Here is a 20,306-nt window from a genome sequence, read left to right on the forward strand (position 1 = left end):
TTTACCTCCTAACACTGAAGCGATAGCGTGGGCAGCTAACCGGAGCTAACGACACTCCTCGCCATCCTCTCGCTGGTGAACCACCTGGAGATTCTGTGCTGTACACCTGTGGTGTTTGGACCAGGAGTCCAGAACACGCGCTCACACACGCTGGACGGAACGTCTGAGCAGGACCCAGGACGCTCCCAGCAGGCAGCTAGCGTGAGCCCCCACTCCCAGGCTTTTAATGGCCGCTACCTTCCTGCCCTGCCCTGCGTGGCACGTGACCCCGTGACCTCTGGTTCATCCAGAAACATCCGTCTTCCACAAGGACGGTCACATGACACAAGTGCCTCAGTGGCTGATTATTTCTGGGTGCATTGGTGCTGTTTGTGGCAGCAAGACGGTGGGAGGCAGCCTAAATAAGCTCCTCAGTGTGTGTGTGTGTGTGTGTGTGTGTGTGTGTGTGTGTGTGTGTGTGTGTGTGTGTGTGTGTGTGTGATGAAAGAACGTGTCTCTCTGCACCTCCCTGGCATATTTTTAGACAACAATAGACCTCAAATGCTGCTAAAACAGTCTTGAAGTGACAGTTTTCTAATGAGGCTCTAAAATTAGCTTAGCGGCTCTGAGTCCACCCCAGACCAGCGTCTGACCCGGTCGTCGGTGATGTCACCTACACCCGGTCGCCACGGCGGCGCACCGTCACTCGCTGAAGAGCTGCAGCTTCCTGCGAGGACGCCCAGGAGCTCCTGGAGCCTCAAAATGGACGAGGACGAGGAGGAGAAGCTGCTCCACATTGTTCAGTTCCCGGGTCAGGAACCATCTGGAACCACTCTGTCAGGAACCACTCCAGGTCAACCTGGAGAAATGGTCCAGGATGCGGGTCGGGAAGTGTGGGACGTCGTCCACAGGGAAGAGGTCTTTAAAAGGACAGGGGTGTCCCTTTCCTGTGGTGTTTGAACCCAGGGTCAGAGGTCACGGCTCCTCAGGTCAGGTTACCAGCTCCAGGTGGACGTCAGGACCGTCCCATCTTTCAGCTCAGCGCCGCTGTGTCCTGTAGACCCGACCCAAGCTGGGCCAGAGGATGATGATGATGATGATGACTCGGGGAACCTCCAGGAGCCTCGGGAATATAAATATAATATAAAAAAGCCCCTTCAGAACTTCCAGCCCTCGAACCTTCATGTTTGGTGTCCCCTTCCTTCCCCCTACGGGAGATCAAAGGGCGTCGCTGGCAGAAAGGTTTGAAACGAGTGAAAGTCCCCACGACCAATGCCCCCCCCACCCCCCCAGCAGGAGGGTCCAGAGTGGCAGGAGAAGGCACCCGGGGGTGTCCTGGCCTGGGATCCGCTCCGTCCCATCAAACCTTTATGGCCTCTGATTTATCGTGATCCGCCCACAGAACACAGGAACATTTATGACGGTGGTGGGGGGGGGGTTGACCTGGGGGCTCTGATCCGCTGACCCCCATCAGCCTTTGAGCCCGGGCGTGACTGCGGGCGTCACGTGTAGGTAGCGCTGCATAGCTCAGATAGCTGCCAGTTTGGCTGCGACCTTTGAGACGGCGGCGTCGCTCGTGGCCGCCGGCCAGGGAGCCGCCACCGGAGGCTGACGACACGGCCAGCTGGACCCGGCGGACCACGTGACTCCAGCAGAGGTGTGCGATGGCGTCACGCTCCTGGAAGCCCCCGCAGCGGCGAAGGTGCGAGGGCGTCGCCAAGAACGCCGCCGGCGTCCAGCGCCGGAACGCTTTCCCTCTCCTGGACTCTTTTCCACATGGTCGCAATAAAGTTGGTCCCAAAGCGTTTTTATGAGCAGCTCCGCCTTCTGGAATTCTTCTCTTTATTGGTCGCACGCACGGGCCGTCGCAACCACGCCAACGGCTCCGAACCGCTGATCCGCATCTTGATTCCGTTGGGAAGTCCGGACACTTTCACGCCAGGGTGTCACCGGGCCACATCTGTGGGATTCTGGGATCGTCCAGCACAAACATCTGGAGGAATTTCCTCTCCTGCTGTGATGACATCTGCTGACCTCAGACCCACACGTGTGTCGTAGGCATGTCGCGTGTCTGGCAGCCTCCGGAGGCCCCTCCCACTCGCACGCGTTAGCGCGTTAGCATGCTAGAGTTGACGCACAGCTAGAAATTGTGTTTTTATGAGCCTTCTACTCACGCACGTTTTTTTATTCCATTCATCCACACGTGCACGTTTAACAGGAGTAAACGCATGTGTCAGTGCGCTGAAACAGGAAGTGGAATTCTCGTTGCCAAGCCCAATTACCAGTAATCTGACAGAACCGGTCTGACGGGGACAAAAAGAGCTCATTATTCTGCCTCAAATTCTTATCAGAATGTAAAGATCAGAACCTCCTGGAACTGAGCAGCGGATGGATCAGGAACCAACCGGGTTCTGCTGAGGACAGTGGAGCCTTCACCTTGAGCGTTAGCATAGCTCTAAACAATAGCTTATGTCAGAGCGTTAGCATAGCTCGGAGCGTTAGCGCAGCTGTAACTGGGAGCGTCTTAATAAAAGTGAATGTTTTTCGAGGCTTGAGGGCCCAACCGGGCCCGAACGCACCAGGAATCCGGCTGTAGCAGCATTAGGAGCGCTCTGGAATTCCAGACTGATGCAGATGTTCCCCAGAGGAGGGCGTGTCCTCTGATACAGCAACACTTTTGATTAAGGTTGGGAGAGGTTGGCGGCCTGATCCGATCCACGTGCTCCAGCTCCTCAAACACCCCCTTTGTGTTGGTGGCGTGACAGGACGTGTTGCGGCTCCCGGAGGCGCACCTCGGCGCCGCGCACGTGTGGCGGCTGAATCCCGGGTGTTTAACGGCGCTCTCTGTCTCCTGCAGTGTTCCAGCAGCAGGCGGTCCGCGGGCCTCTGGAGCAGCAGAAGTCCAAGCAGGGAGGAGGCGGAGGAGGCATCTGCTGTCAGAACTGCGGGAAACCCTGCAAAGGCGAGGCGCTGAGGGTCCAGAACAAACACTTCCACATCAAATGCTTCGTCTGCAAAGGTGAGAGGGGGGCCCGGGTGGGCGGGGCCAGCTCAGGCTCCTACCTGTGGCGGCGTGCGCGGAGCTCCGCCCAAGTCCTCAGGGAGGACGCGACTCTGTGGTCACAGGCTCCTGCCAGCGTGACGGCGTCTCCGGTTCTGACGCGACCGTCGCAGCTGCGTGAACGAAGCGTGCGTGTGCGGCGGGTCGGCGGGTCGGTTATTTGTGGCGCGGTGTCAGGTGGCCGTAACGCGAGCGCGTTCCCGACGTGCTTGTTCTGCTTTTATATATATGACAGCATTTTATTGGAGCCCAGACTCTGCGTCGGCCGGCCGTTGTTGTCAACACACTCTGGTTGCTAGGTGACAAGGGCGGGGGGGGAAGGGGGGTCACAGCGCCTCTGATCTTCCTGAGCAGAAGACGTTCCTCCGGCTTCCTCATCGGTGTCTGGATGAACGACGTGATGCTGGCGTCCTGTCAGGAGAACCTTCCCGAGACCCGAGCGGGGGGAACGTGGCGTCCACGCGGGAACGTTGGGACGTGTCGCAGCCGTCAGGCCGCCGGTCAAAGCTCGTCTTCTTTATTTAGCACGAGATGAAGGTGACATTCACAGCACAAAGGCCGTCTTTGTCTCCCTCTGCTCCTGCTGGAGCCCCTTCAGTTCGGAAGAACGTATTCAGGAAGTGATGTTGAGTGGCAACATCAGTGGTGGATGACCTTTGACCTCTGTGTGGCCCCTCCCACAATGGGTGGATTTCCGCTTGATGATCTGATTGTGCTGGAGTTGTGGACTGGCTGGACTCAGAAGGTCCGGGACAGAGTCCAGCAGGGAGGATGGAGGCAAGCCTGGACATCAAAGAGATCAAAGCGCTTCTGTCTGCTTCGGGAACGCGTTCTGCTGCTCTTGCAGAACGTTCTGTTTCCCTTCTGCGTGGTCCTTGGTGAGAATAACAGGAAGTACTGGTATCTTCCCATTGTTGTTGTCCATATCCACATTGTGGAGACGCCCCCCACTCACCTCTGACCAACTGCACTCCATCAGCGTCTTGTTGGAACAGAACCAAGCCCCCCGAGTCCTGACTGGATCCCTGTATTAGTGTCAGTCACAAACATGGCTGTTAGCCTGCATGCTAAAGGTCTGCAGCCTGGAGGAGCCGCTAATGTTAGCTTCTGTAGACCGTGTAATAATGAAGGTACTTTCTGACTGGTCACCAGAATTGTTGCCTTCTGTAAAACTATTATCGAGGTTTAAACACCGCTGGACTGATCTGCCTTGAGGGTAAGAACAAGGGTAAACAGGGGTAAAACAAGCAGAAAGCTCCAGCTAACCTCGACTGGCTGTGGGCTGGTGGGGAAATGAAGGTTTTTTAGCCATGTTCTGCCGTGCTAGCCTCTTGGCAGCGGTTAGCATTCAGGACTGTTTGGAATGTGCCACTGAGCCAGGATCTTTGTTGAGCTGTCACGAACATGTTAACAGGACCAGTTGGATAACTGTCGCTAGCATCATGTGATTACATCGTTAGCATCTGAGAACATTTGATTTATTGTGGTGGAAACCGTAGCTGTCCTGACCAAACTGTAATCCCCCCAAGGACCATCCCATCATCTGGAAGCAGGTGGTCACACCCTGGTGATGAAAGTATTGATGTTACCCGTATGAGATATGGAACCATCGTCTTTATTGGGCAGAAATGTCTATTCCCGCTTTCCAGATGTTGATTCCAAACTTCGACTCCTCCAAATTCCTGATCTCTGATATCAACACATGAAAGATTTGCAGTCGGGGATTAATCGAAGGGCGCCGGGCTCTGTCCTTCTTCCTCCTCTAACGCTAACGCTAACGTCTTTTGATGATATTAGCGCTAACACGCAAATCTGGCTGCCTCTGCCCCAGCTGTTGTCCTGAGATTTGCTATGTTTCTTCACTTCTACGGCAAAACGAGCCGTCAGACTCTTGGAATTGGATCGGTGCGTCTCGGCGAAGTCTCCTAGCGTCATTGTGAGCTCCACGGTTACATAACTTTAGCCTCCCTTCCAGGTTTGGACAGACGGTCCGGCCGTGCACCCTGTCAGCCGGGACAATAACGCTGAAGTCCTGCTGTTTGGACCGCTGTTGTTCTGGAGCAGATGGTTGTGATGTTCTCTGGAGGGTGTTGTCTCTTTCCTGGAATCAAACGTTCCCAAAAGTGAGCTGGGAAACATTTGTAGCAGGAACATGGAAATCGTAGCACTCACATGTTCCTCCACTAGAATTCTGTTAAAAAAAAAAAAAAGAAGTCTTCAGGAACAACCGGCCCACAGGTGGACACCCAGAGAAGCTGGTGTTAGCATGGACACCACAGTTGCTCCACCTTTCATGTTCTCCAGATGTTCTTTAGGTTTGTACTTGGAAGGTCATGAAAATGAGGACGTGTGTGAGACCAGGCGACACGACCGCGGTCATTAAAATAAGCCCACCCGTAGCATCCGTAGCATCCGAGCTACTGGTGCTGAGTAGGAGGTTCTGTAGAGCACGTGCTGCTCAAGGGCTTGACCCAGGCTGGACAGTAGCCCACATCCTCACGTGCTCACGTGTGGGGACGTGGAGCGTCCAGGTGTCTCCGTGTTGTTAGATTTGTTGGTTTTTTAGGTGTAACAGTCCAGAGTGTAGTCCTGGAGGGAGCTAGCATGCCTCCAGATGTTGGACTGGTGTCCCAGACTGGAAAACCGAACCTCTTGAAGACATTTGTACCCTGCTGTTTGGACACAAACGTTTTTTCAGTCAGAAACGGTGACTTCCTGTCTCCCAAGACTTCAAGCTCGTATCTGCTTCATTTCTTCATCAGAGGAAGAAGAACATCTGGACCTTCAGAGGAGAGGAAGCGGATTAAACTGTCCGATCATTCCTGTTACGTAAGAGGATTCTGGGTGGATGAGATAAGCGATGGAGCGCGTTAGCTCAGCTAACCTTTGCTCCTTCTCCTGGAGTGGCCACCACATTTGAAACCTACAGCGTTCTCACTCTCACGACAGGAACGTTGGAAGTTCTCTTTCGCCCTGATGAGATGTAACATTCTGAAATCGGGGAGACGTCCAGCGTGGTTCCGTTAGCCGTGATTTGTTAGCTTCACATTCGGCTCTTCCTGCAGGAGAGATGAGCCAGAGCTCCACTGCTGGATGAAGGATCAGTCTGGAAGAACTCTCCGGAGAGGAACGTTTGCCGCTCCCCCTGCAGCATCTGCGTTGCGGAGATGTTCCAGATGTTCCAGCGTGACTTTAGAACCAAGCCAGAGCTGACGTAGACCCTCAGCTGCTCCACAGGCTAAAAGCGCTGTTTGTTAGCATGTTAGCATGTTGACCTGTCGGCTGAAGATGTGCTGGATGAGACCTCTCATTCCTGTCATCTCCTGACGGTTGTGAAGCGGAGCGTCCCCAGAGAACTACAATGTTCTTTCTGAGTCTGGAACGTTGTTTCTGAGCCCGGAACATTGTTTCTGAGCCTGGAACGTTGTTTCTGAGCCCAGAACGTTGTCTCTGAGCCCGGAACGTTGTTTCTGAGCCCAGAACATTGTCTCTGAGCCCAGAACGTTGTTTCTGAGCCCGGAACATTGTTTCTGAGCCCGGAACGTTGTCTCTGAGCCCGGAACGTTGTTTCTGAGCCCGGAACGTTGTTTCTGAGCCCGGAACGTTGTCTCTGAGCCCGGAACGTTGCCTCTGAGCCTGGAAGGTTGTGTCTGAGCCCGGAACGTTGTTTCTGAGCCTGGAACGTTGTTTCTCAGCCCGGAACGTTGTTTCTCAGCCCGGAACGTTGTTTCTCAGCCCGGAACGTTGTCTCTGAGCCCGGAACGTTGTCTCTGAGCCTGGAACGTTGTCTCTGAGCCCGGAACGTTGTCTCTGAGCCCGGAACGTTATCTGACTGTCCGCGTGTTTGCAGATGTGTGAAGCGGATGTCAGGAGGCAGCAGCAGCAGCTTCCTGACAAACATCGCTGCGGTTGTTTTATGAGCGCTGTAACGCGGCGGGAAGACCCGGGAAACTCAGCAGACGTGTTTTTACAAGCAGATAAACGAGCGGGAACGCTGTTCTTCCTGTAACAGACGAAAACTGCTTACAAATCTTCCTTTAATGGTGTTTGTCCACATGTCAGGGGACGCTTTTCCTTTAACCCCTCATTTCGTTGGGATTCTACCAAACGGGGCTTCGATTATTGATCGGTGATCAGGAATGAGGGGATGAAGAACGTGAAGATGAAAATATTCCTCCTCTATCACGTGAACAACAGATGTTTATCTTTACCCCAGGAAACAGCCGTCTGTGAACTATTTCACCCTGAAAGAATGGAGAGAACAAAGGCGGGGCGGAAAAATAGGGCCGGGGCCCCCCGAGGGTGGGGCAGGTGATGTCATGTGGTTTCCATGGTTACTGTATGGAAGCATTGTGTGTTTATGTGAACTAATGGTAGCAGAGATCCTGCTGTGGATAAACACATACACACACACACACACACACTCTCACACACACACTAACCATCACAACTAACCCTGATCTAAACCCGGTTCTAACCTCAACCTTAATACAAGGTCGTAGAAGAAGACACTCACACACACACATACACACACACACACTCACACACACACACACCCTCCCGTCCTCCTCCTCCTGTGCAGACCCAATGACCTGCCCCTGACCTGGGCTTCACCTTCAGGCCGACATGTTCAAACATCTGCAGGAACAAACAGAAGAGATCGGTCTGAGGAGCCGTTCTGGTTCTGGTTCTGTTGTTTAATACTGAGCACGGTGCTCGTTTTCATGTCATGGGTGACCTTCCCACACCATGAGGTCCTGTTCCTCCTGAGGACCTAGTGGGGGCTACAGCATTTTCCCAGTGTTCCCTCCATCCCTGTTGTCTGACCTCTCTCTCTCTCTCTCTCTGTGTCTCTATGTCTCTCTGCCAGTTTGTGGATGTGAGCTGGCCCAGGGAGGCTTCTTCGTGCGTCAGGGTGAGTACATCTGCACTCTGGACTACCAGGGCTTGTATGGGACTCGCTGCTTCAGCTGCCAGGACTTCATCGAGGGGGAGGTGGTCTCGGCCCTGGGGAAGACCTACCACCCCCGCTGCTTCGTCTGTTCCTCCTGCAAGTACGTAGCAGCATCCTGATCCTTCCTTTATCCTAAAGTCTTGTTCCATATGTTCCCTCTCAGTCAGGAGGGAGAAGAAAGGTGCTCACAATCCACCAAAGCAGTTTTCTAATCGGCGCGTGTGTGATTTAAATAATCACGTGAGAGCGTTGCTATAGAAACTGTGTCAGAGGTGACACTTATCCGGTGTCAGAATGCTAAACTTGTCCTCCGGGGCATCCGTTCTGTGACACCCTCACATGTTGAACTATAGAAAACACACACGTGTTCCAGCCTTGGACCAGCTCCATCACCTGTCTCTGAACATGTGAAAGCTTCAACTGAGCGTGTGTGTGTGTGTGTGCGTGCGTGTGTGTGCATGCACTCCAGGCCTGGAAAGGTAATGGCAGCCTGGAAGTGTGTGGTCAGTCCGTGGTGCTGCTCTGAAGACTGCTGTTGAGTGACTGAGGCTGTGGGCGGGGCCTGTGTGACCACGGGGCCCGTGTGACCACGTGCACGTTCATGTGGTGATCCCGACATTGGAGCTGAGACCGTCTGCCGTTTGTGCGGGGATCATACAAATGCAACGTTCGGCATCTTCGGACGGAGCGGCACGAAGAGGAAGGTGGCGCTGTTGGCGTCACGGGATCAGCTGATCCGCTCTTGACGTCATGCCTGTGTGGATTGTTGATCTCTTCCCTTTAGTTGTCGGTCCTCACGTCCTGCCTTCCGCTTCTGAAGCAGTTGAACTTTGTCGCCCTCTAGTGGAGGCCGCATTGATGATCTGGCAGGAGTCACAGAGCTCAATACGAGGCTAAAAGTGCAGCCAGGTGATCGATTTGTAACCAGAAACCACCCTCAGCACTTCAGGCAGTCAGAAATTAAGTCTGGCCTCAGGATCAACTCCATCAAATCATCAGTGTGAATAAATCAGGAGCTGCTCAGAAGGTCGCTAACGCTGGCTGGGACCCAAAGTAGCCAGAAACAGAACATCAGCACACAAACCTGCTATAGTCAGCATTTAATCGTTTCAATTTCAGGTTACGTTCAACCTTTTTGATGGGACCAACAGGACTGTTGGTTCAGGACCTGGTTCGGTTTGGTTTTTGGTAGTAATTAGAATCTATGTCTCTTTACACAGTCGTCCTCAGGAAATAAAGCTCTTGAGGACTGACTGTGTCACAGCAGCTGATGGTGAGGCTTTAACAGAAGCCATGAGGTCACATGTCCAGGCTGTGAGGTCATGTGTCCAGGCTGTGAGGTCAAACGTCCAGGCTGTGAGGTCACATGTCCAGGCTATGAGGTCAAACGTCCAGGCTGTGAGGTCACGGCTGTGAGGTCATGTGTCCAGGCTGTGAGGTCACATGTCCAGGCTGTGAGGTCACATGTCCAGGCTGTGAGGTCATGTGTCCAGGCTATGAGGTCGAACGTCCAGGCTATGAGGTCACATGTCCAGGCTGTGAGGTCACATGTCCAGGCTGTGAGGTCATGTGTCCAGGCTATGAGGTCGAACGTCCAGGCTATGAGGTCACATGTCCAGGCTGTGAGGTCAAATGTCCACGCTAGGAGGTCATGTGTCAAGGCTATGAGGTCAAACGTCCAGGCTGTGAGGTCACATGTCCAGGCTGTGAGGTCACGTGTCCAGGCTGTGAGGTCATGTGTCCAGGCTATGAGGTCAAACGTCCAGGCTGTGAGGTCACATGTCCAGGCTGTGAGGTCACATGTCCAGGCTGTGAGGTCATGTGTCCAGGCTATGAGGTCACGTGTCAAGGCTGTGAGGTCACGTGTCCAGGCTGCAGGACATCGCTGCTGAGGAATGTTTCGCTCTGTGACAGAATCTCACACCGTCATTCAAACTTTAATCATCTTTTTGTTCGTCCCTGCTAGAGAATAATGAGGCCTGTTTTAATATTATCATTGTAAATGGTCTCACCTCTGACCTGTGACGGCGACTTGAACATGGAGTGGAAGTGAAGGTACCACACTGGTTCAGGGCCTTCTTGGGAAGCACTCAACCTTTTTACAGACGACACAGCTGTTTATTCCTGTTTGTATGTTTAAGACCTAAAGTGAGTGGAGTAAACAAACACCCTCCCACTGTGGACCCCTCCCACTGTGGACCCCTCCCACTGTGGACCCCTCCCACTGCGGACCCCTCCCACTGTGGACCCCTCCCACTGTGGCCCCCTCCCACTGTAGACCCCTCCCACAGACAGGTCATGGCTCAGATGCTTGATGATCTCAACCTTTGTCTCTTGCAGACAACCGTTTCCGGCTGGCGACCGAGTGACGTTCAACGGGAAGGAGTGCGTCTGCCAGAATTGCACCCAGCCGCTCCCAGCCAACAGCCCGGCGCCCATCCAGGCCGTGCACAGTCAGTACTTTGAGTCTTCTGGCCAAACGCGTCCTCCTCTCGGTTTGCGTGAGCAGATTTGTCTCCTCAGACTGCTGCGGCTGCGGGAAGGAGTTCAAGAACGAGCAGTCTCTGGTGGCCCTGGACAAGCACTGGCACCTGGGCTGCTTCAAGTGTCGGGTCTGCAACAAGGTGCTCAATGCCGAGTACATCAGCAAGTAGGTGCCAGCATTCCGTGCGCACTCCCTCAGCATGAAAATGGATCACATGATCAACGTCAGGCAACACTGACCCTCAGAACTCCACTTGGGTTTTAGCTCAGTGCTCATTAACGCCGCGTCTCGCGCTGTTTTCCCCTCGCAGAGATGGAGTTCCGTACTGTGAATCGGACTACCACGCCATGTTTGGCATCCAGTGCGAGAGCTGTCAGAAGTACATCACTGGGAAGGTCCTGGAGGTAACGCTACAGCTAGCACCTACTGTTGACACGGTGAACTAGCTGTTCCCGCCATGTCACCAACCAGGAACATCAGTTCAACTCGTCCCTGTTGTTACTGTCATAAGATGTTTTTGTCGACACAGAAAAGAGGCTAATTGTGACGTCTGAGCACTCTCTCTCTCGTTGATCTTTGCCAATAGAGTTTGCTAAACCTTCGTTTTCCATCTGTTTTTCTTTCTGTGTTGGTCCGATTTCCGACTGAACACTGACCACCTCGCCAGGATGTTGTCCCTGGAGGAGGGTGTTGGCTTTTTCTTTGACAATTTAGTTTCATTGTTTCAATAAAATCCTGATGTTTGATATGGAGTAGACACTCAACACACAGCATGACCATGAAAAGATGGACGGATGATAGCTGAGAGCTTCTCCAGAAGGGTCCAACACCCAAATGTTCTCGTTCCTGGTGTGGGTTCTTCACCTTTTAGATACATTGTAGACACTGTAGAAGCCTTTCAGAGCTGTTGAATTCCTGCTGTGGTGACGCTTGAAGCAGATTTCCTCACGTCCTTGTCGGGTCGAAGATTAAAGCTTTTTGATGAAGGCTCCGGTTTTTTGACTTATCCTCTTAAAAGTTGTCTCCTGGCTGTCCTCCTGACGTTCCTGTAACTCTGTCGTCCCTCCCAGGCTGGGGAGAAGCACTACCACCCGACGTGTGCCCGCTGTGCCCGCTGTGAGCAGATGTTTGCAGAAGGAGAGGAAATGTACCTTCAAGGTAAAGGGTTTCACTTTCCTTCTCGTTAGATCTTCCACTCTTCTGTTTGGGAATTATCATCGGAAATGGGTTCTGTGACGAGTACCTGAGGACAGAAAGAAATCTGACATCTGAGAGAACATCCAGAGACTGTCCAGGATCTCCTGTTCTGTTCTTTTAGTCCAGGCAAGATTCCTCTCAAACGTTCTCTCAGCGTTCTGCTCTGTGTCCTCAGGATCGTCCATCTGGCATCCTCCATGCAGACAAGCAGCCAAGCTGGAGGAGAAGAGTAAGGTACGTAAGATACAGGTGCTCTCGTAGAACTTACAGCCACGTTGCTTTTTAGGAAATGGAGGGGCAAAGAGCCCCTGAATTCCAGCTCATCCTAAAGTATCCCCAGGTAATCCCAGGATAATCCCTTATGGGGTTAAATTGACTCTACAGAGGGGAAAAAAGTGTTTCTTCTTTGTGTAGATGAGATCCAAACCATTTCCCTCATAGATGTGGTCTTCTCCAGGCTGCTCAGACCACCTTCTCTGAGCAGTGGTTGAGTCTGAGCTGACCCTCCTGCTGGACTTTGGTTCCTGTGGTTGTGCGTTGTGATAACCGCGTTAACTAGAAGCATCGGTAGCAGTAAAGCAACACCTTCAGATGTGTTCAGGTGGACCTGCAGCTGTTCGGGTTTTCTCGCTTTTTACCCATCATCTGTCATTGTCATCCCTCACCATAACCAATCTCCTCCCTAGAAGCAGGTCCGGATACAGCTCAGTGACATCCCAGAGCAACAGGTCGGTGCTCCGCTGCATCCCCCCCCCCCCCCCATAACCACCTGCTGCATGGGTTGAAACTGTTCTGATGTTTGACTAAGAAGCCACACCCAGACGGAGAGCTATGATGGATGTATCTGCAGCGCACTCAGGAACAAAGATCAGTCCTCAGAGGTCCACATGAGAACGTGGCCAAAACTCCATCGTGTTCCCCCGGCAGCTGCTGTTGTTGACGGTGAAAGAGCAGGAAGTGGGCTGTGGCCACTAGATGCTGGCAGACTTTAGGACGTCCTGTATGTTCTGACGTCTCCTCAGCCTTCTCTCAGTTCCCCAGGAGGACAGAGACTGGTGCATGTTGTGTTCAGGGTTCAGACCATTTAGTCAGTCCTTAGTCAGCTGAAGGTTCACGTTTGGATTTGTGGATATTCTGACTTTCTTCTCTGCAGAATCTTCTCAAGTTCAGTTGGATGATGTTTGGGTCTGGTTGAAGGTTCTTTTTGTGGGTCTTTAGTCCAGCCTGGACTTTGATCAATATCCCTGTCCCAGCTCCTGAACGCCATGAGAGGAGCCTGGCTTCATCCCAACACGATGCTTAGAATGAGGTCTCAGTCTTGGTTCCATCAGAGCAGCTTTCAGCTTCTGTGTGGACATAAACTCAGATTGGAGGAGCTGCGCTGATGGTTGACCTTCGGGAATTTTGCTGCATACAGGATCAGGACCTCAGTCAGGGTGAATGCCAGGTTCTAGGGTTCTCTCTTTTTCACTGACAGACGGCTGTGGACTAAAATCAATGTGTAGGAACATCTCAAAGATGATCAAGAGAAGTAGAAGGTCCCAGAGCTGAGGTCCCATCTCAGAGTAAAGAGTGTGAATACTGCTGATGAGAGAGAGAACTATTGATGGAGATGAGATGAAGACCATCATGTCCAGGGTTCAAAGCTGAAGTCAGAGGAGGCTGTTGATCACTGGATGGTTGTTTGTTCAGAACTAATCCTTCATGAGTGTGTTCTCAGAGTGTGAGATACTAAAACTCTGCTGTGAGTTCTTGAGGAGAAACCTGTGAATTCCTTTCACGTGGAGCATGAGTATGGATGCACAGCGCGTGAGGCAGCTGTGCGTCACCGGTAAAAGCATCTACCGGCTCGTTTCAGGCGACCCGGACTTCATCTGAGAGCATCACTTCAGTCCCGGCCTCCAGCGCCTCGGGCTCCCCCAGCAGAGTCATCTACGTAAGTCTGCACTACCTCCAGCCACCATCGGGGGCAGCAGTGGTCAAAAAGGATGTTAACATTCGTTTTCCTGCATGCTCTCACAGGCCAAACTGGGGGAGGAGATGCTGGACTACAAAGACCTGGCAGCGCTTCCGAAGACCAAGGCCATCTACAACATCGACAGACCCGACATGTTGTCATACTCGCCGTACATCAGCTACGCGTCAGAGGAGCGACACTACGCAGAGGTAGCGAAGCTCAGCCGCCTCGCCTGCCGCCGGACGAAGAAATGCTCAGCTAGAGCACGTTAGATGTTCTTAATTCGTTCATTCATGGCACCCATCGGCAGTAAACGCTCGCCGACGCTGCTCAGCTCCTCGTGAAGAGCTCAGTCGTGCTCCCAAGTAGCCGCCAGAAAGGTTTTACACTGCTGCAGTTTGTATTCTCACCAGCAGGAGGCACCAAAACGAATCACAGTGAGGTTTAAACATTGTCTTGCTGTGTGCGGGAGTTGGTTCTGGGGAGACCAGTGATGCTGTTTGGTTTAGAGACAGAGACGTTGACTCTAGACATGAGGCAGAGCTGGAGTTGACAGAGGTCCTCGTTGGGAGGAGTGAGGATGGAGAGAATCAGAACTGAGAACGTTAGAGGGGCCGCACGTGTTAGATGTTCTGGAGGTACTGCAAGATGTCTGTGTAGATTCTCAATCATCCAGGTCATTGTATCCAAGGTAGTTTTCTCTGTCAACCAGACTGGGTTTCTTCTCTTGAAGACGTTTCGCCTTCTATCCAGAAGGCTTCTTCAGTTCTGAAATCGCTGGGGAGAGAGCTTGAAAATATATAGCCCCTGTGGACCATTGCATCCAGTAGTTTAAGGTTTCATTTTCCACCCATCCATCCCATCCATCCATCCATCCATCCATCCATCCATCCATCCATCCATCCATCCATCCATCCATCCATCCACCTCAACTGAGTTTTTCTTTTTCTTTCTGTAACCTTGGTATTCTACTCTCTATTTGCAGTCTCCCCAGCTACCTTTGTCTTCTACAATTGAGGTAATATCATCTATCCATCCGTCCATCTGTCCATCTGTCCATCCGTCCCTCTGTCCACCATCCACCTGACCTAAATTTTCCCCTTTTGGCTTTTGTAACCTTGGCTTTCTCCCCTCTTTATTTGCAGTCCCCACAGCTGCTTTCTCCTGCTATGACCGAGGTAACGTCACGCTAGTGTGGCCGTCACACAAATCCATTGTCATCATCATCGACGTCAGTGAGCCTTAGCTTAGCCGAGTTAGCATCACAACATTGCAGCAATGGGAAATTTTGCTTCTTGCTCATCAACCATTTGATGTATTAGTCACGTAGTTTGTGTAAGAATATTAGCGTAGCGCTTTTTTATTTTTCATTGGTTAGCATGTCCTTGCGTTTGGACCTCTGGACTAAACATGTCCCCTGACATTTGTCCTGTGTTGATGTTCGCCGTGTGTTGCCTCATTCTAAATGAATGTCAGACGTGGGCTCCTGCCGCAGCGCTAGAGGAGGTCGTGGACTCGCAACTTTTTTCTTAGCGCTATCAGCTGACTGCGATAACGCCACGTGTTTTTCGTATCCAGGGCGATGGGGAAAAATCCCCGCGTCAGCGGAGGCCGTCCAGCCCCAGTTCCAACAGCTCCCTGGGTGGCTACGGACGCTACACGCCCTCTCGTTCCCCTCAGAATTACAGTCAACAAGGTACGTTTGTGCTTCTGGAGTGGCTCCGGTGTGTTCATGAGACTGTTGCTCTTTAAAAGGTGAACATAAATTTAGATGCTGCTGGTTGACTAGTGTGACACCAGCGACCCGTTCGTATCTGACCTGTAGGATAATTCAGACTGTTCATCAGAGCGCCACCAGACGTTCATGCAACCCTGTTCTTTTCCTCCACCTCTAATGCTCACAGGTGCCTTTAAATACCCCCCCAGTGGGGCCAGGGACTCCTCCCCCCTGCCTCTGTACTGCCCTGGTGGGGCTGATGGTGGTAAGTACTCGCCAGCACCAGCAGTGGGCAGTGCAGGCTTGTCTTATCACCTGAACCCCACCACCCTGACCATGCTGCAGCAGCACAACTACATCCCGTACTTCAGAGGTATCCGAGCATACCGAGACCCCGCCCTAGTCCACTATAGACACAATGGACCCCCCTCCAGGTTCACCACTGTTGGACAGAAAACAACGCCACCTTTTTAAAAAAAAAAAAAAAGCTGTTGGATGAAAGGGTGTTAAAAAAATTAGAGTTAAAGATCAGAACATTTGAACCCAGACCAGGGAACAGTAGCGAGACGGTGGTCCTGTCTGTGTTTGACTAGGAACGAGGGTCCAAACGTCTGGAGTGCTGTGATACCACCGTTTGACTGACCTAATATGGCATGAGCTGTGCGTTATGTCCAAGTGAACCATATGTTTGAGCTCACACAGCTGCGTGGATTAGAACATGACCAGGAACCTGCTAACGCTACCCATGACAGCAAACTCATACCAGACCCAATCGTAACCTCCTTTCTCCTGAACGCCCTCAGGGTTGAAACAGGACCCCCTTCCTGACCTTAAGCCTAGGACATCCCTGCATCTCAGGTTACCTCTCCCCGATGGTAAAATCCCAGTAGTCTTTCTCTTTTGTCCTCCCCCCCAGTGGAATGGTCAGCAGATATCGATGTTGTCTTTCAGTATGGTAGCTAATGTTGGGGTCCATCAGGGTCCATCATCAGGACCACCTAGGTTTATTCTGCTTGCACTTGTCGCACCAACGTGTCTGTGGTCGTGGTCGCTGTCATGCATGGTCTAACTCACCTGAGTGTGTTTGAGACGATGTCCTCTAGGACACCTCATTGTGCTTGTCCGCTCAGTCTGTTGTTCTGTTTGCTGACATTAAACATACCCGGGTCACTTGACTGACCCCCTCCCGTAGCTCATCGAAGCACAGCTGTGATGCTAACCGTCATTTTGGCAGCTGCAGGTTAAACCAGTACTTGTGTGTGTGTGTGTGTGTGTGTGGGTGTGTGATGTCATCTACTGGTTCCTCGCAGTCTGAGTGGAAGAAGGGGAGTGTGTTCAATCAGATAACACCCCACCCCAACCCAAGGATTCAGTCTTTGAAGAACTGTAGCAGCCCCTCTCAGGGTTAGCGTCCTCAAGTCTAAAGTTACTTTTTGCTGCTCCCTGGAGACGTGCTAAACCTCCTTCAAGGCTCCAGATGACATCATTTGAGCACCAAAAGAAAGAAGGTGGCAGATTATGACGTCTCTGTTGCTCACCAGATCCAGAGACAGCAGGTTAGGGTTTAGCTCCTGGTCTCTTGGGTAATGCAGACTTACTATATAGAAGATCTGGAGACAGCGTAGCATAATGCTGTCCATGCTAACCAGATAGCAGCTTCATTCTAGTGATTAAATTCAAGTCTAGGTTGTGGGACGCGGGGGTGGGGGGTGGAGTGTGTGTGGGGAGGTTCAGCACGCCACATCAACTGGACCTGGACCAACATGTCACCTGCATCTTCAGCTGGAACTACTGAAATTGTTTTTACCGTCTAAACCTGCTTTATTTTTCTCCCTGATTTCCTTTCTTTTCTTCAAAACCCTCCCTCCTTCCTCCCGACGTGCACTGCTTCCCTTAACCCGACCGAAGGCAGCGAAAGTGGTCGGAGCACCCCCAGCTTATCCACCTTTTCTGATGGCAAATCCCCCTCCTCTACATATGTGCCCGTTCCCCGCCACTTCCACATACCAGGTAGGCCCGCCCGGCTGCAACCGCTGGACCACATCTGTCTCAACGTCTTCATCCTTTTTACAGATTTGTAGTCTGTGCGCGAGGCTGTCTGTACCCCCTGGACCAGTGGACGCGCCTCCCTACCCAGCAGTTTGGCTCAGTTCATTTGAAGTCCAGTTCGGTTCAGTTTAGTCTAAATCGGATCAAGTTTGGCTCAGTTGGATCCAGATCAGTTCAGATGTGTTCAGACTGCTTTAGTGCCTTTAGTGTGCATGATTACAGTCATATTGTTGCTAAAACAATGTTCCCCATCATGCCAGTGACAGGAACCTGGTCCTAGAGGACCTATTCTAGTCTAGTCTTCAGGTTAGCCTCGTGCACGGGGCCGTGAAAGCCTCACCTTGAGTGTTCCAGGCGATCCTGTCAAATATGCTGTTATCCGATTGCTGGTTTCCAAGGTTACTGACTGGACATAGTGTTAAATGCGGACCACTGGAATGGCGTAACCACACATGTATGCTGATGATCTTTCAAGCCGTGGTTCATATTTGTAGGGGGCGTGTCTTCACCTGGTGACCCTCAGGGTAGAAACAGTCACTCGTCCATAAACATTAGAAAACATTTAAACCCTAAAAGTGATGCTAAAACTGCCCATTTGCTGCATGAATGATTTTAATGATGTTTCTGGTTAAAGAACAAACAAAAACAAATGACATATGTGTTAAATCAACCTTTCCTGTGCCTCCCCACCCCCCTCAATAACTGCTAACTCATGCTTCTCTCTCTCTTTCTTTCTCGGCTTTGTCCATTTTCTTTCCTCTGCACTTCTTCCCCTCTTCAGAGACTGTGGTCAAAGATAATATCTATAGAAAACCCCCCATCTACAGACAGCATGGTACAGTCCACCTCCTCTTTAACACTGGTTCTTCTCTGCATGATGAGCTGCATGTCACCTGTCAATCATGGTTAAAGCCACACCCCCTTGCCAGGCTCCGCCCACAGTGGAGCTGCACACATGGAGCCGCTGTAGAGAAAACACCAACCATTCCATAACGCACAAACATCCGCGGTTTTCCAGGGAATGTTATGTTGAATGAACCGTTGGGTTCTGATTGGCTCCTCAGGTGCTCCTCACACCGCTGCATCTGTCATGTTCAATAGCTGGAGCACAAATCCTCGTGTTGTTTGTAGCTTTTCTGCTGGACATGTGTCTTCAGAGTGCTGGTGAGGACGCAGCTCCGGTCCGGCACCAGTTTAAACGCCCCGATCACGGACCCCCACAGATGTGGGACCATCTCTGCTGATTGGATAGAGTCCAAACACGCCTCTCCTGCTCTGCTCATGCATGTCTGCAGCTCGCCAGGGCCTTCTGTTAGTGTTGTGACTGACGCTCCCGCTGTCCTCTTTCACCATTCGTCTGTGTGTTGCCGTGGAGACGTTGGGCTCGTCACTCTACTTTCCTTCACAACACGGAAGCACGAGCACAAAAACGGGTCCAGAGAACTTTCATCACGGCTTCTGGGGGCGAAATCCGTGTCCTGTGACGGGAACATCAGCTGCACGTGGCGCGGCCTGATCTGATGTGTGTTTGTGGAGCGCACGTACGTGCGTGGGCAACGGCCGTTGTTTAGAACCAATGATTTGGAGTTTGGGTCTGCTTAATGACCAGGAACAGATATTCTTGAGACCCGGAATGTTTCATATCCAGCGTCTCTGTTTCCACGTGCACTCCAGCCCTGCACCTTGTCTGTCCTGTAGGTGCCATCTGCAGCTGATGATGTCATGGTGGGTGGGGCTTGTGGTGTCACAGTGGGCGGGGCAAACTGTCAATAGATTGGGATGACTAATGTGGCGCCGCGTAACTTTGGACTGTTTTGCAGCATCTAGAACATCCTGGCAGGATGGGGAGGACAGTAAGGTGGGTGTCACCACGGCATTACATCCGCTAACTCCTCTTTCCCATCATCCATCACTTCTTTCTCGCCCTTCGTCTCCCTATAGAGGACCAGCTGGATGATCCTGAAGAGCGAAACAGACGGACACGCCGTGGCAGAAGAGGCGGACCCTCGTAAATCGACCTGCAGCCTGCCCACGGACGCTTCGCAGCCTCGTGAGTAGCCAATCGCAGCTTCCCAAACGTGCACGTGCGCGCCGCGCGACCCTGAAAAGGAAATGTTCACAGTGGGCTTTTTTTTCCGCAGATTTCCCCTACAGCAAGTCTGCGTCGTTGCCTGGATACGGTCGCAACGGCATCTACAAGGTGAGCAACCACACGAGGACACGACCTTTTAACCTTCCCGTTTCCGTCCAATCACAAAGTTACCGCCACCACCATCTTGTTCCTGACCTCCTGAGGCCGGCTCGGCCCACTCAGGCAGGATTCTGTCAGTCAGCACTGCTGAAACGAAGGTGACCCGTTTGATTGTCTTCATCAGCGATGTTCTGTTGAAGCAGCCCTGTCAGAACAGCTCTGTGACAGTAGCTGGAGGGAACAGCTGGATCAGCACCGCCTGGCTAAACCAACATGTGACGCCGAACCCAGCAGAAGCAAAGGGCATCAAGCTAGCAGCCACTTCACTCTCATTTAGAGCATCCGCCGCCATGTACAGGAACACACGAGCCAGACCCGTCTGCCTTTTATCATATTTTAAAAGTATCACAACACAAGAGGCGCCGTGTTAGATCGGAAGTACAAAGCTTTGTAACCGCTTTTGGTGGGTCAAAACCGTCACACAACGAATGCTAATGAGCTCCACCGAGGAGACACAAGCATCGAGAGGGCCACGTGAGAGGACGGGCTCCTGTGAAGGTCCTGGACCCAGTATTCACAGGGTCTCCTGTGGTGGAAATGACTCCCTCGGAGCAGCTGTAACACCTCTATGAGTAAGACTGTACATCATAATAGAACAGGCTCATTAGAAAACCACCATTAGAACAGACTAACTGACAGACTAACTGACAGACTAA

At 52.0% G+C, this 20,306-nt stretch overlaps 1 protein-coding gene across 19 annotated transcripts in view; it reads left to right on the top strand.

The window, feature by feature from the left end:
- Positions 1-20,306, top strand: part of ablim2 (actin binding LIM protein family, member 2) — a 30,365-nt gene that overhangs the window by 5,364 nt on the left and 4,695 nt on the right. For 2 of the 19 annotated variants that reach the window (XM_029840322.1, XM_029840320.1), the window contains exons 2-20: positions 2,837-2,998; positions 7,911-8,094; positions 10,335-10,447; positions 10,518-10,644; positions 10,790-10,883; positions 11,550-11,637; positions 11,852-11,910; positions 12,363-12,404; positions 13,535-13,612; positions 13,699-13,842; positions 14,619-14,651; positions 14,779-14,811; positions 15,212-15,329; positions 15,538-15,723; positions 17,259-17,360; positions 18,181-18,234; positions 19,220-19,257; positions 19,341-19,449; positions 19,541-19,599. In XM_029840322.1, coding sequence (XP_029696182.1) covers positions 2,837-2,998; positions 7,911-8,094; positions 10,335-10,447; positions 10,518-10,644; positions 10,790-10,883; positions 11,550-11,637; positions 11,852-11,910; positions 12,363-12,404; positions 13,535-13,612; positions 13,699-13,842; positions 14,619-14,651; positions 14,779-14,811; positions 15,212-15,329; positions 15,538-15,723; positions 17,259-17,360; positions 18,181-18,234; positions 19,220-19,257; positions 19,341-19,449; positions 19,541-19,599 — 1,823 coding nt within the window. Of the gene's footprint in view, positions 1-2,836; positions 2,999-7,910; positions 8,095-10,334; positions 10,448-10,517; positions 10,645-10,789; positions 10,884-11,549; positions 11,638-11,851; positions 11,911-12,362; positions 12,405-13,534; positions 13,613-13,698; positions 13,843-14,618; positions 14,652-14,778; positions 14,812-15,211; positions 15,330-15,537; positions 15,724-16,153; positions 16,226-17,258; positions 17,361-18,180; positions 18,235-19,219; positions 19,258-19,340; positions 19,450-19,540; positions 19,600-20,306 lie in introns of all 19 variants that reach the window. The other 17 variants (XM_029840324.1, XM_029840321.1, XM_029840329.1 and 14 more) reach the window with 17 other exon arrangements.

Source organism: Takifugu rubripes, chromosome 8, assembly GCF_901000725.2.
Source record: "Takifugu rubripes chromosome 8, fTakRub1.2, whole genome shotgun sequence".
Classification (NCBI taxonomy): domain Eukaryota; kingdom Metazoa; phylum Chordata; class Actinopteri; order Tetraodontiformes; family Tetraodontidae; genus Takifugu; species Takifugu rubripes.